This window comes from Carassius carassius, chromosome 35 (assembly GCF_963082965.1).
Source record: "Carassius carassius chromosome 35, fCarCar2.1, whole genome shotgun sequence".
NCBI lineage: Eukaryota > Metazoa > Chordata > Actinopteri > Cypriniformes > Cyprinidae > Carassius > Carassius carassius.
The window spans coordinates 16,359,999-16,387,654 of NC_081789.1; the positions used below are offsets into that span (position 1 = coordinate 16,359,999).

At 35.9% G+C, this 27,656-nt stretch overlaps 1 protein-coding gene across 1 annotated transcript in view; it reads left to right on the forward strand.

The window, feature by feature from the left end:
- Positions 1-27,656, forward strand: part of LOC132116054 (solute carrier organic anion transporter family member 5A1) — a 55,879-nt gene that overhangs the window by 23,933 nt on the left and 4,290 nt on the right. The window contains exons 2-5 of the mRNA XM_059524617.1: positions 7,808-7,940; positions 8,518-8,729; positions 12,857-13,021; positions 25,701-25,899. Of these exons, the coding sequence (XP_059380600.1) occupies positions 7,808-7,940; positions 8,518-8,729; positions 12,857-13,021; positions 25,701-25,899 (709 nt within the window). The remainder of the gene's footprint in view (positions 1-7,807; positions 7,941-8,517; positions 8,730-12,856; positions 13,022-25,700; positions 25,900-27,656) is intronic.

Genomic DNA, 27,656 nt, shown 5'->3' on the forward strand with positions numbered 1-27,656 from the left:
GCTTTTTGTTTTATATAGCAAAAATGTAATTTAAAAAAGTTATAGTTGTTGAACTCCTGTTAACGATGGGAGCATTTTTAATGAAGGCGATTCCTGCTGCGTTCTTTAGTTTGGAACTTGGAACATCAGCAGTAGTGTTTCAGATTTGTAGTGAATGTTGCTGTCAGCATCAGTCGGCGTTCCACGCGTTTGCATCGGGATCAGCAGAAACCGTAAAGGGAGTCAGCAATGTGCAGCAGAACCCCTGGAGAGACCCACCGGTTCAGCAAATAAAGTGCTCAGTCGCTCTGTGTGAGTGAAACCTTTTTGGCTAGATGCCCTGTCCTGTTCATTTTTCTTTGACGTTTTTAAAGGACTTAGAGCCAAATTCAGTCTTTCAGAATACCCAGTGCAAGTTTATCTAATGCTTAGCAGAAAAGAGCATCAATAATTTAATAGTTATTCTATGTTAAAGTGTGCTGTGCTTGCATATTGTGGTTCTAGTTTGACTTATATATATTACAAAGTCCTTTATATCATAGCCTATATATGTGTTTAGTTTGTAGCTAACTGAAATGCATAAGAAAACACCAGTTGCTGTAAATTTGTAATTTTTTAGTAGCTTGACTTCTTAAAATTACTTCTCGTGCTGATTAAATTAACTAATTAAGCAGCTTATTCAATGTGTTTAATCTCCTTTTATAATATTTAAACAAGATTTCATAAGTGATCCCTTTGGATAAACAACAAAGTCTGTTTTTCAAGCATCTTAACTAATTTGCTCCTATTTTGGAACATAAGAACCACACTTCTGTTACAGTATTTAATAATAGAAAATAATAGATGTATTAATATAGGCTGCATTTATTCATCAAAAATTAAGCAAAATATTAATATTGTGAAATATTTTTTTTCAATTTAAAGTAACTTTTGTTATTTTAAAATATTTTTCAATTATTTAATAGTAGATAATAAAAGATGTATTAATATACGCTGTTTATTTTCAAAAATAGAGCAAAATATTAATATTGTGAAATATTTTTTTCAATTTAAAAGTAGCTTTTTTTTTTATTTAAAAATATATTTAAATGTATTTTATTCCTTTGAAGGCAAAGATACATTTTCAGCATCATTACTTCCAGTGTGAACATTTGAACAGTAGTGTGCTTTATCATCGGATGTAGCCAGAGGGTCTGACCATATGCAAACCATTTTGCCCATAATACGTACAGGTATACGAGCTTACCAGCTTGCTTTAAAAAGGTTAGGATCATTGTTGGGGAAAGTTACTTTAAAGAGTAATGCCTTACAATATTGCGTATACAATATTACTCCATAAAAAAGTAACTAATTACGTTACTTAGTTACATTTTATGGAAAGTAATGGGTTACGTTACTTTTGTGTTACTTTCGCGTTACTTTTTAAATATGAGCAGGGCTTGATTGTTTTTAATATAAGAAGTTAATATAAGTTAATATACGAATATAAAAGCCCTTTCATACCAAAAAGTGTAATGAATAGGCTGAAGGAAAAGTACATTCAGGTTCAACACTCTTCAGCAGTAATAAAATAAAAAAAAAACAGTGAAGCTTCATTGATAGTTTATCTAAAGTAATTTTTGCTTATTAGTATGGTTGAGCTGGATCATCAAAGGTCAGCAGCAAACACATTAGTTAATACAATGGGATTAGATACATTTGTGTTATTTAAAATATTAAATTATTGCAGGTTTGCATCATATTCTGAGTTTGCATTTCACTTTTGTAATTAATTTTGCTTACACAATGCCTCTGTACTTCTGATTTCTCCCAATATGGGGACAGGAGACTTGTCAGTCAATAAATGGGAAAACAAAGTAACTGGCATTACTGACATGCAAAATGCAATGCAAAAAGTATTCTCGTAGCTTCATTATATTATGGCTGATATCACTTGGATTATTTTACCGATCTCCTTGCTCCATTTCTGGACCTTGATCGTGGTAATTACATTGCTGTCTATGGAGGGTCAGAAAGCTCTCAGAATTAAGAAATATCTTAATTTGTGTTGGTCTTACCAAAATTAAAAACATTTTTTTTTATAATTTCTGCACAGGAGAGACTTGTTGTTTCCAAATAAAAAGCAATATATCGGCATCGGCTATTGGCTAAAATGAGCTGAAATGTATTGGCATATCAGATATTGGCAAAAATCCAATACCGTGCATCCCTAACTTTTATAAGGCTCCTATGTGTAGGTTCATTTATTTCACTTCATTGGCATTTATTAGGTTCTTTTCATTGCCATTAAAGTGAAATAAGTGAATGTAAATCCTTTGTAAAAATCTTCAAGTGTGTTAATTGTAACAGAAGATGCATCTTTAATTAAAAACATTTTATAAAGATCATCTCACAGGTCACATTCAAGTTCATTTTAATTGTGATGTGATCAAAATTGAGTTGTTTACTACTTAATTATGCCATCCAGTTTCAGTAATGTGAGGCACTGTCTCCTCTCATTTGACTTTTGTCCTGTATTTCATTTTTTCTGTACATTTATTTGATCTCATATTTAGTTAAATATTTCCCGCACTAATTATTTTTGAGGAAAACCCAATGCCACCCAGGAGAAGGCTAAGTCCTTGAGTGACATTGATGTGTGGTTGCGTATGCGCAGTTCTGCTGATGCACAGCTGCAGAATAAATGTCCTTCAGCTAACGCTCCTGCAGCTAAGGAGTTTTTTTCAGTTTACTGATTTGATCCTTTGAGATTTTATCTTTTTTTGCAAGGGCCATGTTTTAAACATTGCATTTGCTTCAAGTGACTAACTGCATTATATCTGCTGAGAAGGTCTGTTGTGATGTTTCATCGCAAAGGTTCATTTGAAATTCGTGGAGCGTGCTCTTTTGACATCAGTTATTGACGTTGATTATGACAGTACGGTATTGCATAGACCGCATGTTTTTCCTCCGCTAGCACCTCCTCTGTCCTTCCCAGGAAGAAGGAGAAACGGCACATTGGGCAGAGGCAAAATCTACCCTGGGTTTCTGCCATGCAGGCAACAGGCAATGCAGGCAACCTTGAAGGATCTCCAATTAAGTGACCCTCCTTCACCCTCTGTTCAAGCGTAACACTTTTAGCATGATAAATCGAGCCGAACAAAGCCGTTACACAATCGGGAATTAAATATGTGCATGTTTACCTGTGTGAAGCTTGAGGTAAACCCTTTTAGTGATGTTACGGAATTATGATCAACAATATACTGACTTACTGACGTATATGATTGTTGACTACTGAGGTGATCAATGTGTGTTACACTTATGTTAATGATTATGGATTGGCTTTGTGTGCTCAAAAGCTGTTTTGTGAAAGTCTGTTATAATGATTATTGGATAAAGAATAAACAACGCGGACTAGCATTATGAAAGTGAGAACCTTTTTGGTTTTAATAGGAATAATATTCATTAACTGACAAGATTTAAAAAATAAGGAAAAGTTCAAATGAAGTTTAAGCATATGGATAGGGTTAGAAATGCAGTTGTTCTGTAACCAATGAAAAATGTACATATTTTGGGGGAAAAAAAAAAATTTTTAATCATGGGCTGAAGATCGTGCCAATACTTTATTGCAGTTAGACCCATTTTTTTGGGGGGGGGGGGGGGTGTCATTCCTAGTTTTATATTGCAAAATGTGACTTAATATCTACCAGCGAAGCTATACATCACAAATTTGCCTTAATTTTTTTGTAAATGTGATGTCATATTTTACTATGTGTTTATTTCGCAATTCAGTTTTATATCTTATAATAATTTTTCATAATAATATTTCTCACAAACTTTACTTTGCAATGTCATTTTATATCTTATTATAGCTTATCACAAATGTTTTATTTTATTTTATATCTGACAATTGGACTTTATATCTCACAATGCAACTTTATTCCTTATTTTAAAGTTTATTTAGCAGTTTTTACACTAAGGCTAAAACAGGCTTTCATTCACTCACAGCAGGCATAATCTCTTTCAGTGATGTTTGCCATGCCAAAACATTTCAAAACTGACTCACCTCAAAGTCTTGACCCAACACTTACTGATAAACTGGCATGTTTTTTTTAATGCAATAAAAATGCATCACATATTTTCGTCTTTATATCAAGGCTATGTCTGGTATTTCATTACCACATTTTACCCAGAAAAAAAATAATTCAACATTTGTTCATCCAGAGACATCAGCTGTTTCCTGTTCCTTCTGTTCAGTAAGGAAATAAAATTAAACATAATTTGTTGCTTCTCAATTACTTTACATTGAAATAGAGATTTCACTTCATTAAGTGAGACTTTAGAGGATTTATGCCAGTCTTTACCAATACTTATTATGTGCTCAGTGTGAGCATTTCTCATTGTTAAAGTGGATTAGTATTGAAGCAATAATGTAATGACAAGCCACTCTGGTTTCAAATCCTTTATAGTAAATTTCTATCTGCTTATGCTGTGCAGTCAAATTGGAAGCCTGGTACCACACAAGCACTAATAACATGGCTTTAATTATTATTTAATTCATGATTAATTAATTGACTGCTTCAGACTAGTGAAGTTTAGTCCTTTGTATCAGACTGAATGCTGTTTCCTCTCTCTATTTGTTAGATGTTGGCCAGCTGTTTGGTTCTGTGTGCTGGACATTTCTGCTTTGGGCTGATAAGAGCATTTATCAGCAGCTTTTGTGCTTTTAGGAGTAATTTCTCCCTTCTCCCATAGTCTCCAGGGGTATTTTAGAAGAACATGTTATTTAATTAGGCCATAGATAAGGCTGATTGAATATTTGAGAAGTTAAAACTAATTGAGACCCCAGTGTTCCAGAGTTTGCAAAGAAAGCCACCCATGTGTATAAATGAATAGCATTACGGGAAAAGCCTGCAGCGTTATTTTCCTCTGCTCACCTTTGAAATGCACAAAAGAATTATGGGAGACATGTTTCAGACTCTCTGCCATGCTATTTCTCGGCTGTGACACATTCGCTTGTAAGTGCTTCACAATGACACAGCTTTCTTTTTAAACTGATTTATTGTGTATTTGTTGAAGGGTAAAGGCAGAATGAAAGGGTTTGTAACTAAAAGCAATCATATTACCAGCACCATACAATGACTCAACTAACAGCAAATCCGGCCATTAAATTCTCTAAAATACATATTGTATAATTTTTACATTTTTGCAATGCAGATGTTTGCGAGGTTCATGGCACTGAATGTTTATCAGATATTCAAAGACGTTTTCAAATTAAATAAATGCATATTTTCTGTTAATGTGACTGTTAATCATTCCCTTTAATTATCAAACAGAACTGTGAAACAAGGACATGATGCAGAATCTGCACACAGGTGTTGGATTCTAGTGTCTTAAAACTTCAGAAAATGCAAATAATTAAAAATAAAAATGCCTTAGCAATCCATCGAATGACCCCCAAACATACTGTGCATTGTTGTTGAAGATTAGCAGTGAACTTTGCATGAATATACTACTCATTTATGAAGTGACAGGCTTGCGTGACAAAGCTCAGATCTCCCATAATTCTCTGTGGCATCATGAGAACGTTAAATATGTAACTAAAGCATCGCTTACAAATCTTATGTGCATCTTCATCACTGTATGTTGCAGATTGTTGGTTTAATGTTTGATAATGATGAAATTGTGTTGTAATATAAATATTAGTACTGCAGTTTTATAGATGCAGTGTAAAATGAAATTATTCTAACCCAAAAACTTTAATTTGGAATTTTATTAAATCACAATTTCAGGAAAAATCACAATAAGATTCTTTTCACAAATTGTGCAGCAGTCCTACTCTCTTAAAAAATGAAAGTGCTTAAAAGGTTCTTCACAGCGATGCCATAGAACCACAAAGAACCATTCAGTCAAAGGATCTTTTAAAAACAAACTCTTTCTTACCTTTCCATAATTTTTCCTATTCCATAATTATTTCCATATTCCTTTTGTGAAACAGAAAGGTTCTTCAAAGGTTAAAGGTTTTTTATGGAACCATTTAGACACGAAAAAGGTTCTTCAATGGAGTGTTATTGTGATTTTTAAATGTACTTATTTACCTTATTCATTTAGTTTTAGTGTGTTTTGATTTTCTTTTTTAATGTAGTATAGCTTAATAAAAGCAGGCATTACCAGTTTTATCAGTATTGGACAGATTTTTGTATCAGCACATCACAAAAAAAGAGAAGACATTACCCAATAAATTTATTTTATACCAACCAGAATCATCTCACACTGTAATTGTATAGTGTCCAAACTCATAAGTACTACTTTCCCTGGAAGACTTAAAAGCAGCATAATATGTAATCAAGCAAAAATCGGCCTCTCCTATTTCACGGTGTGATCATCACCCATTGCTAAATATGGTTCAGAGTGTGAAATATCTTTCCCCAAATGTCATGCCGCTCTGCCTGTAATATGTGTGTGTGTGTGTGTGTGTGTTAGATTTGGCTCATTCTTTCAGGTCTAGCTTTAGAGGTCTCACGTAAGGACAGGAGACAAGAGTCTAAGCCAACATAGTCCTGTTTACATCAAATAAAAAGTGACTTATCTGTCTCCCTCAACATGTTTGTACTTGTGTTATATAACCCGGCAGGCCTTTGGCCAAACCTTTCCCGTACTGAGACAGATTAGAGATTAGGCCTAGTTTTGTTGCTGCACCAGCCGCGTGGGCCATGTGGAGGCGGAAAGAGTCCAATGCTGCTTTCTGTGAACAGACGCAAACAGATGACTGTAGGGATAATGATCTCCCAACAGTACACACATCCCTCCAGCCTCAAAAGCAACAACACGAAGGTAATCGAGCCTTGCATATGCACCTGTCCATGTCGAGGATTTACAAATGCCGCTAAAGTCCTTTTTAAAGCGAGTCAGTGCACTCTGCAGTCATTTATGGTGTCACCTCCAGGCTATTTCCAGTCATGCGAGTACATCTTGTATCTACTTAAATGGATAAAGGCTGAAATCTCCAAAACTGTTGGCTAATCTTGTTGCAGTATTAAATAAAGTCACTAATGTGTTCGGACAAAACTCATATCATACGCTTTAGTTTCTTGAGGTCTACCATTTACTTGGTAATAATACTAAACATCCATTAAGTTATTTTTATAAAATACTATTGACAAACATAATGCGCATAAACTAACTAAAAGCAACTCAAGGAGTCAGTTGGTTTATGTTGGTCACACTTAGGGTTGGGTGATATACCGGTACAAATTTGTCAACTGGTGGAGTTTTTGGATTTCTCGTCTCTATCGCATTTGATTATATAATCTAGCATTTCTTATTTATTTGTTCTACCGTAGTTTTTTGTTGTTGTTGTTGTTGTCCTATTGCTTGTAATTTATTTCTTATTTTTATTTAATCACTGACTATTTAGCTACTTGTATTCAAAGAGGTTGAGACTTTTTTTTTTACGGGAATCAGACTACACTGGTCATGCTGCATGTTGTTGATTAACTAAAAAACAATCGACTAAATTTCTCTTATTTGTTATCTAACAACTGTTCTGTGTCCCCCATATAATGTCATATCTGGTGTATAAACAGAGTTGCAAGGCAGTTAGAAAACTGCTACTAATACATGATGTTCTTTAACTAAGTGGAAGCATGACGCACTGTTAATGATTAGCCCTCCATGCTCTTCATCATCTCAATGTGGCTGACTCAGTCACCCAGTGAGTCAAGAGTGGCACTGAAAGTGGAAAGAACAGGAACAGCTTTAATCAGACGTCCTGTGAAATGAAAAAATAAAATGATTAGGTGGGTGTACAGAGCATGGTTTGTAACGTGTGGTTGTTTGTGTCTTTCAGCTATTATGTATGTGATGGGGGCTCTGGGGCCAGCTGCAGGGTACCTGCTTGGAGGCGTTCTGATCGGTTTCTACGTGGATCCCAAAACCAACATCAACATTGAGCAAAGTGATCCACGCTTTGTTGGCAACTGGTAAGATCAGTTCTGCATCAGAGTGTGTGTAACTTCATTCCAGTTTATGAAAGAATGACATACACTTTTACCACTTTTTGAGTACATTTTACTAAAAAATGGAAATGGAAATCTCCATATCAATTCATTCATTTCTTTCCAGCCTTTGATAGAATAGCATAAATAAAATTTTTACCTATTTCTAAAAACATTTAACTAAAAATAACACTGGAAATGCCCATTTCAGTGAATTTATTTCATTCCAGAATTTGAAAGAATAACTAATTCAGTTTTTACCACATTTTACTGCATGTAAAACTGGAGATCCAAATTTTAATAAATTTTTTTTTTTTTCCATTTCAGCCTTTAAAAGCAAACATACATTTTATTTGTACTACTTTCTGAGCACATTTTTCTAAGAATAAAGCTGGAGGTTTTAATTCATATATTAATTCCGGCCATTAAAAGAATGGCGTAAATAAAACTTTTACCACTTTTTGAGCACACTTTGCTAAATATTTATCTGATTAATTTTGGTTGTTCTGTAAAGATCAAACAAAAGCCTAATTATCATTAATCCATGTTTCTCTGTTCTTAGGTGGAGTGGTTTCCTGCTCTGTGCTTTCGCCATGCTGTTGGTCATTTTCCCCATGTTCGCTTTCCCTAAAAAGCTGCCCCCTCGTCACAAAAAGAAGAAGAAAAAGCATGGGGTAGACAGCACCTCTAATGATGACGACGTCCTGAAAGAGAAATCCAACAGCAAAGGCCAGACTGTGGCATCCTCTTTGGGCTTTGGGAAGGACATCAAAGGTGTGTATCTGATAAAGGTCATGTGATGATGCACACTACAGAAACCGTGCATGTACATATTAGAGTGTCACCTTGATTTATTTAATAACACTGATGCTGGCCACTTCTGTCAGGAGATTTTCAAATGCTGCTATAAAAACTGTAGATTGATGATCAAGCTTAAAAAGTTATAAATGGAGACTGCGTAAACTAGCAGAAGCTGCTTTTCATTATTCATCTGGGAAGAGCATTAAAGACAATTCTGCCCCCATCATCACTAATAAGGTCCTGTTTATTACCAGACTGCAGTTACTCTGCTTCTAGGAAGTTCAGAAAATACTGCTGACACTTTATCTGAGAGATGAAGTTTCTGCTTTACAACAAAAAATAAAGCAAGTAATTAAATAAGATGAATGTTTAAAATAATAATAAATATAAAGTGAATATAAAGTCAACATTGTGAGATATGAAGTTGCTATAACAAGAGTCACATTAGAGGAATAAAAAGTCAGAATTTTGAGATGCAAATCACAATGTAGAGAGATTAAAGTGCCCCTATTATGGGCAATGAAAGATTCATATTTTGGTTTTGGGAGTCCCCAATAGGGCTGTCGCTAGTGGGGTGAAAGGTAGTGACAATTATAGGGGACCACGGCTGTACAGTATAAAAAGACGTCCAGGACAGTTAAAAGGCCATTGCTGCGCATCATCACGAACGCTTATCATTTTCACGTGTTTTTAAGCCTTGCCAATTTAAACATTCAAAAGAGTTTAAAGCATTCAAACACAAGACGTGGAAAAGCTCAACTGAAAACTTGTGCACTGTGTTTAGTGCGCAAGCAGATAGCCGGCTCTCACGGACAGCAACACCTGAAAAATACACCTTCAATTAGCATTGATTCAAGCAATCAGTGGCACAATACATAAAAAAAAATCTATTTTTTGTTGTTGAAAGAAACTAACACTTATTAAATGAAGACTTGTTCATTTCAATACTGACAGTAGAGACGTTTATTCATGAAAAAGATTTCTATTTTAAAGTGCCCCTATTATGGATTTTTTTAAATTCTCTCAAAAGAAAGAGTTGACTCTGAATCATTGAAATGAGTCATTTTTTAAACGAATCCCAAGATGTATTATGTTGACGTCCGCTCGCCCACTTGTTGGGTCTTTTCCTGTTGGTCTGAATGAAAATGCAAATTCATTCTTTGCCACTAGGTGCGGCTTTTGGAGCGGTACAAATTGTGGTTTCCCCAGTAACGCTGTTCAAAAAGCAGCACTTTGCTCATAAACGCTGCTTTATTAGGCATTAGGCATGATGAAATGAAAACGAGACCAATCACCGCAGATTAGCATCACCTAAAGAAGGGGTTTGGAAAAACAAATTGTTGAGCAAAAAAACGTCTGGGAGTCGTTGAGCAATTAGGTAAAAATAAATGCATATTATAAGACAATGAAAGTGTTTTTTGACCTTACATGCATGTCAGCCTGTTGTTGGGGTCTACCAAAACCAAAATATGAACCTTTCATTACCTATAGCAGGGCCACTTTAAATTAATGTTGTTTTTGTTGTTGTTGTTTACTTACATTAAAGGTCTTTAAAAAAGTATCACAGTTTTTACAAAATACTGCAAAATTGCTAATAATAAGAAATATTTTGTGAGCACCAAATCAACATATTAGGATCTCTAAAGGATTATGTAACACTGAAGAGAGTAATGGCTGCTGAAAATTGCCATCAAAATAATTAATTACTTTATCAAATATATTAAAACCTATAATTAAATATATATTATGACTTAAAACTAGAACAATGTCAATTAAGTGGTATAAATCTCATTGCTATTCTCGTCACACTGTGCCTAAACTGTATCCAGATAAGTGGCAATTATTATTTGCCTGGAGAGACTTTTGTCTCGCTTTGACAAATATACACAAGTGACTACATCAAGACAAGCCTTGATCTATAAACCCACTGTAACCTACTTCCATTCCCCACGGCCTGCATGTGTTTGCATAACTAGGCTTTCCACATTTCAACTGTTCTACAATGCCTTACAGTAGGCTATAGTAGTTTCTGAGACTTCGATGTAGAGAGAGACAAGCTGGTTTATTCATTAGTGGGTAAAGCTTCTAATCTGGCTGGCTTCTATATCTCTCCTGTCAGTCCCATAGATCCCATAGATGGTATGAGAGTTCAACCTTCTGGAGCAAATTAAAGTTTGATCATAGTTCATTTACCAGGGAAACATTGCAACAGTGTTAACCTGCTAATTAAAAGAGGCAGCTTTGTTGGCCATGAAGCAATTGGCTAAAATTTATGGGATTTAAATAGATTAAACGATGAATCCAGTAGAGCTGTGGAGACACCATGTTTAGGTTTAGCTATCTTTGCCCTATTAGAACAGCAAACATCTGTTAGTATGGATTATGAGTGGTTTGAGAGCTTATGATGGGGAAAAGAAAGCGGGTCGCGTCTGTCACCACAAGCACATCTTGAAGACAAATTAGCATGAAATTAAGTTTATTTCATTTTATAATTTTTTTATATTCTATGTTATTTTAAAAAAAAAAGATCTCTTTTTTGATGCACTGTTTATTGGTACTATGCTGGTTATTGGCCTATATTATAGTTTTTTTATTCTTTTTTATCTCTTTTGGTATTGAATATATATCTACTAATATTATATATTAATGCTTATTTCCTTTATTTTGAGATTTAGATTACCTTTTCTATCATCGCTCACTTGAATGTATTTAAAAGCACTATTAATTTGTGTTTAATGTAATTTTTAGCAAAAGACAAAATTAATATCCATTTATCTTACTGAATATTTTAAAGTTTATTTGTAGCATTCAAACTGATTTTAGTTTTTTGCATTCCCTTTTATATGGCACTGGTATGGTTAAAAATGCATCTTGAATATGTATTGATCATAGTGGCACAATACATCACATTTTTTAACCCTTCTATTAAAGGCAGGGTAGGTAAAAAAATGTATAAAAAACTTTTTTCCAAATTTGTTTAAACTTTATTTATATATCAATACATAATTAAAATGTAAGTACTCTGAAAAAGAAAGTATAAAAATCGAGTGACTGTAGACCTCTCACGACTGTTTTAAAGACAGCTCATTATTTCCACTCACTCCACCCCCTCCCTTCTGGGCTCCTTCCAAAGCCTCTACTACGGCTCGCTAAGTAATGTTATGTTAGCTATATTACGCAGCTACGTGTGCTAATGACACATGCTTCATGAAAAAAATATGTATGATCAAAATACAAAAAGAAAGATTTACCTGTCCAGCAGAAATAAAGCCATCAAGGAGTCACTTTTCAGCCCCTTGAGTTCCCTCAGTTCTCGCCATCGCTGGAAAGCCACGCCGATATAAACTCGCGTTTTATTTCTTTGTTTATCCAAAGACTTTTTGTTCATTGCCTTTTCTTGTACTGTTACTGTCTTCCTTTTTTTGCCTGGTTTGCCTTCACTAATTGCATAGGCTGGTACTGTGAATTTTGCTTGCTGTTTCTCTGCCATTGTTTTGGTATTCCTAGGCAGGTCATGTGTGGCAAAAGGGTGGTTGCCATGGTTGCGAGAGAGTGACAGTCGCCTAAGCCAATCCTATGTTTCGTCCCGAAATGGAAATAATGAGCTATGTTTAATACAGATTAAACGGTCTAGAGTCACTCGATTTTTATACTCTTTTTATCAGAGTACTTACATTTTAATTATGCATTGATATATATAGAAAGTTTAAACAAATTTGGAAGAAAGTTGTTTATACATGTATTACCTACCCTGCCTTTAAGCAAGGACAAAACAGAAAATAAATATTTTTATATTCTTACAAAATGTCTTTATAAAAAATGTGTTGTAAAGACATACGGTCATCTAACACTAACTTAAAATTAGTATTTAAAAGTACTAATAATTAAACTTTTAAATGAAATTTTGAGCAAACGACAATATGAATATCCATTTATTATACTGCATATTTTAATGTTGTAATGGCTAATATCATAGTTTTTAGTAATTCATTTTTTGTATTTATTTAGATAAAATATTACAGTATTTTTATGTAGGCCTTTTAACGGTTATTAGTATTTGCAGTTGCTGATGCAGTTTTTTTTTTTCTCTTATTGTACAGACCTCCCCAAGGCTGCCATAAAGATCCTCAGCAACATGACATTCCTGTTCGTGAGTCTGTCCTACACGGCCGAGAGTGCCATTGTCACTGCTTTTATCACTTTTATCCCCAAGTTCATCGAGTCTCAGTTTGGAATCCCTGCCTCCAGCGCCAGCATATACACAGGTACATGTTTAGGTCATAACAGTAATTGTTATATTAATTTTTTTCTCCTTAACACCTTTTTACATATGATTTCTTTTTTAGTTTTTAGTCATATCACACATTGCACATGGTTCGCACTGTTTTCCTCACATTACAGAACATGTGTTAAAAATGCAGTGTGAAGGCATGCGTGATATTTTTTTCACCGCTCATATTTGATAGCTACTATATAAAGCTGTATATGCTTCTGTATAGGAGTCTCAAGATACCATTAAAATGTAATTGTTGCTCATCTACATCAACCCTCAAAATAATTTAAGTTTAAAATGTGAAAATAATCCATCTCTTTATAACCTTTATATTAATATTAGTACTGTCAAATCGATTAATCGCAATTAATCACATCCAAAATAAAAATCTGTTTACATGTGTGCACTGTTTATATTTATATGTATAAATAAATGCACACACATGCATGTATAAATTTATATATGTAATATATACTTATGTATAATATAAATCATGTAAAAATATATATATAAAAATAAATATATTAGAATTATGTAAATATTTCCTGTATGTGTGTGTATTGTGTATGTATACAGTACACACATATATTGTAAACACAGACAATTACATTGGATGCGATTAATCATGATTAATCGTTTTGGCTGGACTAATTAATATTAATAATGTCAACCTTAGTCGTACAGGTGATTTTTAGGGTTCTGTAGAATAATTAAATGCAAGTTAAGAACTCAATGCCACAGTGCTGGATGTGTTTTTGTAAATTTGGGGGGTTTGGGAATTTTTACGTTTACTTGCTAAGTAGTCTTTGTTTAAATATGCACATTAATAATGATGGCTTTTCCAAATATGAGCAATAATAATAAAGGTGCTTCCTAAGTGGCGTCTCAGTGATTAGTGTCTGTGTATAAACTAGCAGGGTTCTGGTTTAGAGTTATTATTGTTGCCCCTAAGCTTGTTGCCAGGATACAGGGAGAGACACAAATTAATGCTATGGTTGCTATGCAGACTCTTAACTGTGCTTGTGTGTTCTTAGATTATAACAGGAAAACAACTTTTTGGCTATCAGGATATAACCCTCATGCATAAGGTCTCTCCTTCAAATAGAAGCAAGTGAAATGTTCTCTGATTTAAACCTTGCTGAAGTCAGAGCGTACTCACAGGCCTGGATGTTTTACACATCAATAGATTCAAGCAGTTTGTCGTTTTTGTGCTGTTTCTTCAGTTACGGCTGCCAAGATTTCCTTCAGCCTATAAGACTGCAGTTGCAATAAACTAGAGATGGACAGAAGACAGATGGTATACCGTAAAACAGAAAACTGAGGCCAGAGAGCATCAGATCTACATTTATTTTCCAGCTTTCCTACAAATTAATTTATTGTAAATCACAGCTTGACGCCAGATTCAACAATGTCTTCAACAGTGTTCCTAGATCACCTATAAGAATGTCTGAGTTGTTCCTATAGAGGCATTAAAAACTGTGTACGATGTTAATCAAAATACATTTAATTAGCCTAAGTGTAGACTGTTTATGGTTAATAAGTTAATGTGTGATCACAGAAGTATGTATATCAACTATTTTACAATGGCTCATACAGTCTGATTTAGAGCTAGAAGTATCAGCTTTAAAAATGCATGTTTTTATTTGTGCTGAGTTTCTCAAATAAAGCAGTAGTCACAATTTATTTTTTTAAGTTTGTTTATTTGTTTGTTTGTTTTAAAAATTATATAGTTTATATTTATTATAAGTGCTGCCAAATTAAGGCGGGCGTACACAGTGCGAATTCGGATGGTCGGAAGATCGTATGTCCACGCACACGGCACGAGTGAGTTTATATGAAAATCGTACGGACGAGATGATATACGACACGATTTTACAACCTGCGAATTCCAGAAGCAATCGCACAAAGTTGATAGACGCGTTCGACTTGAAGCACCGCTGCACGCACAGAAGGATCACTGTATGACATTAAAGTACCGCGAGAGCGATAAGAGAGCACACATATCCAATGCATTCGAATCGCTCTCGCGGCTTCTTTGATGTCATACAGGTGATCATTCTGTGCAGCGCTGCTTCAAGTGGAACGCGCCTAATATAACTGCTCTCCCTCTCTCATAACTGCATATAAAATATTGATACGAGCCGTGACTGTTTCCTACACGTACAGGTTATTTTTCAGCAATCGGAAACTGGGACGTTTGGTCAGCCTGTGTGTGTGTGTGTGTTCTTGTATATGCTTTATAAATATCTGAAATAGGTATTACAATGTAAACATGGTTTGTGAGGACAATTCCTGTGCCCTCATAAACCAAATGACTTAAAAAAAAATACTATACGGTGTTTAATAGAAATTTTAAACATGCATTTTCCGTGATGGATAGAGGTAGTGTATGGGGATATACAGTATAGAATACAGTTACGTCTATGGAGAGTCCCTGTAAACTACATATGCGTGTGTGAGAGAGAGAGAGAACTAAAAAGGCATTGGAACACGTTGCTAGAAGCATCGTACAGCGCTCGCTGTTCCTGTCAGACTTCAGCGAGTTTATCCTCCTGGTCAATAGTCCACATTCGCCGTGGCACTGCCGTCTTCGTCTTTCTTCTTCTGTGGTTTTCCTAGTTCGTGATTGGTCAATTTCAGATAAATCAACAAATCGGCTCGTTCAACCGCGCACACGTCACGAATTCAAACCGATAGCTCACAAACTTTTTAGACATGTTTAAAAATGATCGGGAGGTCGGGAAGTGCTCGTAAGCCACTCTGCTCGGCTCATAATTCATCGCAAATGATATGAGCCGCGACCATACGAACATACGCGATTTCCACACGATTGAAAAAAATCGCATGCAAACTCGTACGACAGCAAAAATCGCACCGTGTACGCCTGCCTTTAGTAATCGAGATTAATCGCATCCAAAAAAATAAGTTTTTGTTTATATACTATATGTATGTGTACTGTGTTTATTTATTACGTATATATAAATACAAACACATACAGTATATATTTTGAAAATATTTACATGCATACACATTTGTATATTAATATTATAATATTTTATATTATATATAAATATATTTAATATATAAACAGTATATTTTCCTTAAATTCATGCATATGTTTGTATTTGTATATACATAATAAATATACACAGTACAAACTCATATTATGTAAACAAAAACTTTTATTTTGGATATGATTAATCGCTATTATTATAATAAATATAAATATTATAAATAGTGCTGTCAAATTATTAATGTATAAATTAATAAAAAATATTAATATTATTTAATGAATCTACTATTATTATCAGGGGTGCACATAAGTGGTGCACAGGTGCGCATGCGCAACCAAAATAAAAAATGCACTATGTAAATAAGCTCATACTGTTTATTTGTGTACTGACATGGTTGACAGCTGTTAATGCACAATCACCATTTTAGATCGACATACTGTAATGCTGTATAAGATTTCTATTCAAAATGAAAGCATAAATCTATTCTATCTGCCACCATTTTCAAAGCAGATGTCAGTTTTACATTTTTATTTAAAACTTCATTATAATACCCTTTTTATTATTTTATTATATTTTAAAATATAATAGTATTATCACACTTTATTATTTTGTTTATTATTAAAAAAATGCAATAATATTGTGACTACTACAACCCGAATTCCGGAAAAGTTGGGACGTTTTTTAAATTTTAATAAAATGAAAACTAAAAGACTTTCAAATCACATGAGCCAATATTTTATTCACAATAGAACATATATAACATAGCAAATGTTTAAACTGAGAAAGTTTACAATTTTATGCACAAAATGAGCTCATTTCAATTTTGATTTCTGCTACAGGTCTCAAAATAGTTGGGACGGGGCATGTTTACCATGGTGTAGCATCTCCTTTTCTTTTCAAAACAGTTTGAAGACGTCTGGGCATTGAGGCTATGAGTTGCTGGAGTTTTGCTGTTGGAATTTGGTCCCATTCTTGCCTTATATAGATTTCCAGCTGCTGAAGAGTTCGTGGTCGTCTTTGACGTATTTTTCGTTTAATGATGCGCCAAATGTTCTCTATAGGTGAAAGATCTGGACTGCAGGCAGGCCAGGTTAGCACCCGGACTCTTCTACGACGAAGCCATGCTGTTGTTATAGCTGCAGTATATGGTTTTGCATTGTCCTGCTGAAATAAACAAGGCCTTCCCTGAAATAGACGTTGTTTGGAGGGAAGCATATGTTGCTCTAAAACCTTTATATACCTTTCAGCATTCACAGAGCCTTCCAAAACATGCAAGCTGCCCATACCGTATGCACTTATGCACCCCCATACCATCAGAGATGCTGGCTTTTGAACTGAACGCTGATAACATGCTGGAAGGTCTCCCTCCTCTTTAGCCCGGAGGACACAGCGTCCGTGATTTCCAACAAGAATGTCAAATTTGGACTCGTCTGACCATAAAACACTATTCCACTTTGAAATAGTCCATTTTAAATGAGCCTTGGCCCACAGGACATGACGGCGCTTCTGGACCATGTTCACATATGGCTTCCTTTTTGCATGATAGAGCTTTAGTTGGCATCTGCTGATGGCACGGCGGATTGTGTTTACCGACAGTGGTTTCTGAAAGTATTCCTGGGCCCATTTAGTAATGTCATTGACACAATCATGCCGATGAGTGATGCAGTGTCGTCTGAGAGCCCGAAGACCACGGGCATCCAATAAAGGTCTCCGGCCTTGTCCCTTACACACAAGATTTCTCCAGTTTCTCTGAATCTTTTGATGATGTTATGCACTGTAGATTATGAGATTTGCAAAGCCTTTGCAATTTGACGTTGAGGAACATTGTTTTTAAAGTTTTCCACAATTTTTATACGCAGTCTTTCACAGATTGGAGAGCCTCTGCCCATCTTTACTTCTGAGAGACTCTGCTTCTCTAAGACAAAGCTTTTATAGCTAATCATGTTACAGACCTGATATCAATTAACTTAATTAATCACTAGATGTTCTCCCAGCTGAATCTTTTCAAAACTGCTTGCTTTTTTAGCCATTTGTTGCCCCCGTGCCAACTTTTTTGAGACCTGTAGCAGGCATTAAATTTTAAATGAGCTAATTAAGTGGATAAAAGTGTAAAATTTCTCAGTTTAAACATTTGCTACGTTATCTATGTTCTATTGTGAATAAAATATTGGCTCATGTGATTTGAAATTCCTTTAGTTTTCATTTTATTAAAATTTAAAAAACGTCCCAACTTTTCCGGAATTCGGGTTGTATTATTATTATTATTATTATTATTATTTTATATATATTTAAGGGGTCACACTATGGTAGGGTGAGGACCAAAGCAAATCTTTTGAATTAACTTTGAATAACTTTTAAATTATTATTACCATTTTATTTTACTTTATTTATTTAATTAATATTAACCTTTAGAAAAAGAAAAAAAAATTGTTTGGCCAAATAACATTTGTCTAAGTGTAAGTCATTTGCATGTGCTAAGTAACCAAGTATTGTAGAATGTGCATCACAGGTGTGTGTCTGTATTTTATAGTGCCATTAAACGAGACTCATTTAATCATAATTAAAGTTGTCATTTGCAATGCTAAAAAGAACATTATATGGTGTAATGCAGTGTGTTCATGTGGTTTTAAGGTTAAAAAAACACATTATTTTCCACATAATGTACATTATTGTTGCTCCTCAATGCCCCGCCTTTCTAAAATGTGTAGAATTTTACAAAGCTCATCGTTCTGTAAAGCGAGGTGTGCTCTGATTGGCCAGCTATCCAGTGTGTTATGATTGGCAGAATGCCTAAAGCATGTGACTTTAAATATAAAAACGTACTTACAGGCTGTGAGTCAGAACACCAGGCATTGTAGGGTCAGGAAACAGTCCTCCGTTAAATGCGCACTTTCTACTCTTGCCCTCATTTGGACAGTACAGTAGTGGCCAAAAGTTCTGAGAATTACATAAATATTGGAAATTGGAAAAGTTGCTGCTTAAGTTTTTATAATAGCAATTTGCATATACTCCAGAATGTTATGAAGAGTGATCAGATGAATTGCATAGTCCTTCTTTGCCATGAAAATTAACTTAATCCTTTCCACTGCATTTCATTGCTGTCATTAAAGGAGCTGCTGAGATCATTTCAGTAATCGTCTTGTTAACTCAGGTGAGAATGTTGACGAGCACAAGGCTGGAGATACTTATGTCAGTCTGATTGGGTTAGAATGGCAGACTTGAGATGTTAAAAGGAGGGTGATGCTTGAAATCATTGGATAAAAATGGCTTCACAGGCAAGGATATTGTGGCTACTAAGATTGCACCTAAATCAACAATTTATAGGATCATCAAGAACTTCAAGGAAAGAGGTTCAATTCTTGTAAAGAAGGCTTCAGGGCGTCCAAGAAAGTCCAGCAAGCGCCAGGATCGTCTCCTAAAGAGGATTCAGCTGCGAGATCGGAGTGCCACCAGCTTGCTCAGGAATGGCAGCAGGCAGGTGTGAGCGCATCTGCACGCACAGTGAGGCCAAGACTTTTGGAAGATGGCCTGGTGTCAAGAAGGGCAGCAAAGAAGCCACTTCTCTCCAAAAAAACATCAGGGACAGATTGATCTTCTGCAGAAAGTATAGTGAATGGACTGCTGAGGACTGGGGCAAAGTCATATTCTCCGATGAAGCCCCTTTCCGATTGTTTGGGGCATCTGGAAAAAGGCTTGTCCAGAGAAGAAAAGGTGAGCGCTACCATCAGTCCTGTGTCATGCCAACAGGAAAGCATCCTGACACCATTCATGTGTGGGGTTGCTTCTCCTCGAAGGGAGTGGGCTCACTCACAATTCTGCCCAAAAACACAGCCATGAATAAAGAATGGTACCAAAACACCCTCCAACAGCAACTTCTTCCAACAATCCAACAATCCAACAACAGTTTGGTGAAGAACAATGCATTTTCCAGCACGATGGAGCACCGTGCCATAAGGCAAAAGTGATAACTAAGTGGCTCGGGGACCAGAATGTTGAAATTTTGGGTCCATGGCCTGGAAACTCCCCAGATCTTAATCCCATTGAGAACTTGTGGTCAATCCTCAAGAGGCGGGTGGACAAACAAAAACCCACTAATTCTGACAAACTCCAAGAAGTGTTTATGAAAGAATGGGTTGCTATCAGTCAGGATTTGGCCCAGAAGTTGATTGAGAGCATGCCCAGTCGAATTGCAGAGGTCCTGAAAAAGAAGGGCCAACACTGCAAATACTGACTCTTTGCATAAATGTCATGTAATTGTCGATAAAAGCCTTTGAAACGTATGAAGTCCTTGTAATTATATTTCAGTACATCACAGAAACAACTGAAACAAAGATCTAAAAGCAGTTTAGCAGCAAACTTTTTGAAAACTAATATTTATGTAATTCTCAAAACTTTTGGCCATGACTGTAGTTGTTTCACTTTCACAATGAAACACACAGTGTCTCCATGACATGGCAACAGCGGCAGCAACAATACTACAACTAGAATCAAAGTTACTCCTCCTTTTTTTGCATGAACATTTGTGGGGTGTTATGCAAATCTTCCCACATGTCGTAGACATGCAGGCATGTTTAAACGAAGCATTTTAGGGGGGCATGGAGGAGTCTGAACTATTTTAAAGAATATCTCTTTGGGTTTGAGACTTTAGTCTTTGGAATTTTAGGGATCTTATCTATGCACGAACAGCTTGTAACACTCCAAAGAGAAAGGGAAACTTGAAATTGCATCATATGACCCCTCAAGAGTTAGAACTGTCTGTTTTAATAACAGCGAAACAGAGGCTTGATAACAAAGTGTTTCTTTGTGGATTTCTTGACTTTTTTTATTCCCATGCATCTCACTGTGTCTTCAAGTCCATGTGACTTCAGACAGCACTAATGACAGCGAAAGAGAGAGAGAGAGAGAGAGAGAGAGAAAGAGAGGGTGTGCGAGAAAGATCTGTCAGTGGGCTGTGGTCATTAACACCCTGCATTGCTACAGCTTGTGGCCTACAGGAATCGTTGTATGTCCTACACTGCCCTCCTCCTCAACACACATGCAGCTCTCTGCCAGCTGTGCATGCAGCCGGGGCCAAATCTCCCAGGACATCCTCTCAAGGAGACTTTCTCTACTCTCCTTCTAGACACACTGAGAGTTTGTGTGAAAAGTGCTTGTTTCTCCTTCTCCTTTCATGACAGGGAGGTGTTCCTGACGCACTTCTGGCTAAATATAGCCCAGAGGAACACTGTGTTGGCTTCACACAGCGGTGGCTGTCTCACGAACAGGCATTCTTACCACCTTGTCAGGTTGGAAGGGTATGTGTGTTTATCCACGTGTGGGTGTGTGAGCATTTGATGGAGTGTAATGAAGTTAGGTGTAATCAGCTTGAAGTTGACTGCCATGGATTTCCTGGCTAGTTTATGCTAGTTTGGTGCTAGTCTATGGGATTAGATCTCTGCCACAATTCTGCGCGTGAAAGGGACTGTTAGCACACACACGTTTTGTGGAGAAAATGTTTGTCTTGCAAAGAAGAAAGTATTTTGACTACACAAAAATCTATTTTGCATTTAAAATAAGTTTTTGGATACGTGCAAATCTTCTCTTTTGCATGTGCAATGTTTCACTAGCTTGCTCACCTGATGCCCACCCTTAGTGCTCTCTAAATGCCAACGGCTCTCTTGCTCAACACAACCCAGTGTTTCAACATGTCATAATTCCAACCAATCAGAGACGAGGCTGCTAAATTACGATTGGCTGCCTTGACAACCAATCACAGCATTCCTTCCATTACCATGACAACAGAAGAGGAAAAATTCAGTGCATGCATAATTATTATGCAAGTTGATATTCTGATCATATTTTTTTCCAAGCACATTTTACCAATTCCAAACAACATAAATCTTAATAACTACTATTAATCTTGTATTTAATAATTTATAATTTATATATAATAATTCATGAAGGCTTAAAGTGAAAAATTACTGAAAGTCTAAAAGTATTAAATACCTATGAGAAATATTCAAAACTAATGCAATACTAGACATGGCAAAGTTAATGCATAACCATAGGACAGCAAAATGCTCAGTGAGTCAGCAGGTTCAGTCAAAAACATTTGGAGAAGAAAGGATGCATGTGAACTGCAAAATAATTGTGAATTAAGGAGGGTAAATCACCAGGAACCATTTAGTCATTTAGCCATTTTCCAGAACTACAACTTACCTGGAGTCTCCAGAAGTACACAATGTCAGGTTCTCAGAGACTAAGGTTAAGTGTAGAATCCTTAAAATGACCCCTACTTAATAAGAATCACATAATGTAGTGTATTAAAATACTCAAAGACTTATTTTTTTTATATATGCATAATCTTTATAGACACATAAGTTGATAGTGACTCTTGAAGGACTAGCATCACCTTTTGTACCACTGTTTGAAGAATTTATCTTCCAGAATCTGGCAGTAAATTTTGGGAGTGCATTTTTAGTCCATCTCAAGATTTTATCTGTAGAAGATAACCTGCTTAATAACTATGCACACCTGAATATAAGGCGTGTTTCACTTCCAGTGTTCATGAACAATCATATATCGTTTATAAGTGATTAAATACAAGTTTAATAGTAGTTATTAAGATTGACGTTGTTTGGAACTGGTAAAATATGCTTGGAAAAATATATAATCAGAATATCAATTTAACATAATAATTATGCATGCACTGTATTTTTCCTCTTTTAGCAGCCTAGTCTCTGATTGGATGGAATTATGGCATATTGTAACATTGGGTTGAGCAAGCAAGCTGTCAGCATAGAGAACCCTGAGGGCAGGCATCAGGTGAGCAAGCTAGTGAAACGTTGCACGTGCACAAGACAAGGTCTGCGCAAATCCAAAAACCTTTTTTAAATGCAAAATTGATTTCATGTGCTCAAAATACTCTATTTTTAGCGAGACAAACATTTTCTCCACAAAACTCACAATATTTTATTTCGCGTGCAGAATTGTGGCAGAGATCTAATCCCATACTAGTCTAACTGGTGAAGTAGGCTGGCTAAGGAGACAGCCTTGCTGGTTTAGCACAAGTGGTCAACGTTTGTCTGGTTAACATGGTCCAGATAGCCCCCGATAGTAGATCAGATTAGATCTCAATTGACGATCATTCAAAATTAGATGTGTATTCTGATATGCTTTTTTCCAAGAAGCTCATAAAAAAAAATTTTTGTTGTTGTTTTTTACCAGTGCCTTAATTTTGTCAGTTAACACAATTCTGAGCTAGTAGCATTGTTAGCTAAGGAACATATATAGCTAATATCTGATTATGCTAAATAGTAGATTTCTACCATTTATTATTGCAGTAAACTAAGGAGGCACCTGTGTGTGTGTGTGTGTGTGTGTGTGTGTGTGTGTGTGTGTGTGTGTGTGTGTGTGTGTGTGTGTGTGTGTGTGTGTGTGTGTGTGTGTGTGTGTGTGTGTGTGTGTGTGTGCGCGTGCGTGCGCGTGCGTGCGTGCGTGTATATATATATATATGCTTATAAGTGTAAAGGAATGTCATTTCAATTTCAATTTAATTTTATTATATGTCATGTGATGTTCAAAAAGATGTAGGTTTTACATCATATAAAATATGTAAATGTTTTTCATCATGGAAATAATTGCTAAAAACGATTAATTGACTATTCTCTCATTTCTACTCAAGGACTGCTGAATAAAGTACACTTAAAAGCGCTGTCTCAGCCAATAAAATGGATACATTTTGCAGTAGAATAGTATATTGCACCAACCACACAACTGTCATTGAGATGAATGAGAATGCTAATGGATATACAGTAGACCTCCTTGGTAAACTAGCTAAAGCTGGCAAAAAAATAAAAATCCTTAAAAGAGGTTACCATGACTGAATCAAAAAGGGACTGATGTTGAATTTGATTTCTGTGTTTAGATTGTGTTATGAGATTATTGTGTTACTTATTAGAGAGTGATATTTGTTTTCTACCCAGCTTTTCTTACGTGTTATAAATTTGTTTTTACAAAGCACTCACTCTTGACAATGCTGAAAGCAGCCATGTGCTTGCCTTCCCCACCCAATGGATTTACAGTGACCTCGGACTGCCAGCAGTCAGCTTTGACTTTCAAAGCCCAAGCTGTGATGCCAGCACGTGTGCCACACTGCTCTGTCTCATGCACATTTCTGTCCCTGCTCACTGTTATTCTTCTAGCTTCTGATGTCTATCTGTGGTTCTTAGTCACTTGATCACTACATAAACATTTGTCCTTGGTAATTTTTTACTATTTTTCTTCTTTTTGCTTCAGTCTTTAGACTCTAAAATCTACAGCCAAACAGTTGTGACATGAACAGATGTTTTTCTTTTTCATGATGGTCCTATGATCTATGTTCAGGATGTTCACATTTCTTCAGGCCTTTGTGTTAACTTCCACCCATAGAGATATGTGGACATTCCCTTCCTTAAGCTGCATTGTCACATTTTTCTTCTATAATTTTGTAGAATTACATTTTTGTTTACTATCTATCTATTTATCTATCTATCTATCTATCATACACACACACACACACACACACACACACAGGCAAATGTGGGCCAAATCTGAAATGGGGTTGGTTTTTTTTTCTTTTTTTTTTTTGCTCACGTGACTCAGATCAATATGTGGTACTAAATCCGATCCATGTCAGATGTTTCGCAATGCGACTGCAGTGTAAACGGTCGTGACAGATTTCATGCAGCTTTTACGTCACTCTAGATCGACATTCGTTATAATTCCCCGCTGACGGGAGACACTTCATCGATTTTACACACCCAAACTTATGAAGACAGTAGCGAAAGATAATCAGTGGAAGTGAGATGTGTCAGAACTCGTGTGTATTACAGTGACAACTCTACAAGCAAAATATGAGCGCTCATAAAAGTTTCAAAACTCTGCTTTCTTTTTTGTCAGTTGTCTTTATTTTTTCATATTGCCTGTGCATAATTTCGCTGGCATCTGCAGCAGATCACACTATAAATAAACTCATAATCGCTTACTTTATATCCTCCGTGTTTACTTCTGTATTATGACGCTCTGTGCAAGTGTTGCCAAATCCACGTTTTCATATCGTTCTTTTGTGCATGCGGGTCAGTTCAAAACCATGATCTGTTCACACTGGAAATCTGATATGATAATCCACATTTAAAACAACAATTTAAACAGCTTTACTAAAAAATCGGATCTGAGAACAAATCATAATTGAGCACTTAGGCTCGCAGCATGAATGCAGCCCAAATGTGTGAGTTGTTTACTTATTTTTTAAAATTAGTCTTCACATTAATGTCCTTATATTGTTCATTCAAACTGTTTCACGAACGCAGAATGTTGCACGAACACAAGAGGCGGCATTTAACGAATGAACCAATCACAACTGATCATAGCCAATCATATCTATTAATATCACGATGGAGGCATTGCCTCCTTTCACGTGATTTTCCCCATTCATTCTTAATTACCCCCCACCAAACTTACACTTTGGGAGTCTGTTAAAACTCAATGGGCTCAGAGGAGACGACTATCGCTGTAACTTTACCTGCTGGTGTGGCTATTGGACAGTGTTTCTTTAGAAAAACGAGTGATTTATATACTTTTTAATGTTAGATTTTGTAATACTGGCTCTACAGATCTCTGATCCTTTGTTTCTTTTAGGTGTCATTATCGTGCCCAGTGCAGGGGTGGGCATTGTACTAGGTGGCTACATCATTAAGAAACTCAAGCTTGGAGCTCGTGAGTCCGCCAAGCTGGCCATGATCTGCAGCGGGGTGTCTCTTCTGTGCTTCTCCACGCTCTTCATCGTGGGCTGTGAGAGTATAAACCTGGGCGGGATCAATATCCCTTATACCACAGGGTAAGTGAATTACAAGGCATTAAAACCTTTCAGTGTAAGAACTGATGTGATTTGGGTGTCCTATTTATGTTTTGAGGTTTCAGTTATACTGGGGTTGTATAAACACTAAAATACTACGAACGACATAAGAAGCATATGTTGAACAGCAGGTGGAAGGACTGTTTCTTGCGTCATGCTGCATTTCAATGCCCCCTTACATATGTCTGTACGTATGGTCTGAAAAGACATATGTGATTGATTTTGTGGTTGTTTGCTTGCAGCTCTACTTTGTCCTTCTTAAATGTTTCTGTACCTATTGAGCATGCACAATTAATGCACAAATCAGGCTTTAAAATTGTATATTCATGTGAAATGAGTAACCATGCTCTGCTTTTGGCTGGGTAACTTTAACCATATTAAGCCCTAAGATTAAGTATGTTAAGATTGTACATCAGTCAATCTTAGTGTACTTAATTCTGGTTTGGGCTCTTTCACATACTCTATTTGGCTTAAGAGCCATGTGTTTGACATTCCCGCTCTGTGAAGTCCTTTCGTCCACCATACAATGCTTCTCTACAAGGTTTCTTGTGCTGAAGTCTGCAGTTTGCACAGCCTTGACCAGCGAGACTGCATGTTTGTGGAAGACATGACATTAAAGTGTGAGGCCCTTTTAACAGACAGAGCTCCCCTGTCAGACACAGATGTAGAAATACAACGCTTACATTTGACATCCGTCCGAACTGTTTCTGTATTTCTCAAGGTTAGCCTCTCTCATCCTGTATGTACTATAACAGTATTCTTTTATGGTTACAGGAGACACATGCACATTTAGAAGCTCTTATTTATTATTTATTCATTTCCTAACCACAGCTGTTTCAGCTCGGGTGACCTTGATGAGAAAACTGCTTCTGTTGACTGAAGCTTAAAGGAACAGTTTGTCCACCAGTTCAATTCTGTCATTATTTACTCATGTCATTACAAACCTGTATGACCTTCTTTCTTCTATGGAAGCAATGCACCATGTTATCCCTTAATGTCCTAGAAGAATGAGAACGGACTGTTATGGTGTATAGTTTTGTAGCAGAGGGGTCTGTCTCATTCAGTGTTTAAAGACTGGATTCCGATTGCTGCTGTTTCCGTCCGTCTTGTTGGCTGTTATGCCGTGATTCATCCCCTAATTCTGCTGCAGATCAGAGAGGATAATGTAAAGTCAACCAGAGCTGGTGCTGATTGCTCTGTGTTTTATGTGGGAAAGAGCTCTGTTTGAATTTGCCTGCCATTCCCACGGCATTAAAATAACTGTTTATACAATGTCTTTTCATTTATTTTACTGTCTGCCGGTTTTCTTCTTACTCTTTTATCCTCTCCGGGAGATTTGAAAAGATTTGCTTTGAAAGTCATTTTAGTTTTTATATAGTCAAATGACAATTAATCAATAAATCTTAGTGTACTGTTCTGTACTACTTACAGTGGTTGCTGTTTAAACATAGTCCATAGATGGCAGTCTAAAAGTCTGAGATCATATAGTTGATATTCATTTTGGAGCTGCTTTTATACATAACATGTCATAAACCTCTTATATAAAAGAGTCTAGTAACAATTCTAGGTATTGATAAACTAATGGCCAAAATCTTCTACAAAAATGAAGCCGATCAATATATTAGCCAACATGTTCAATCCCCTAATATTATTTTTAATATATCTTAAAATATATTTTTAGATTATTTTTATGAGCCACTCTCATTTATTCAGCATTAAGTATTAGAAGGATTATAAAC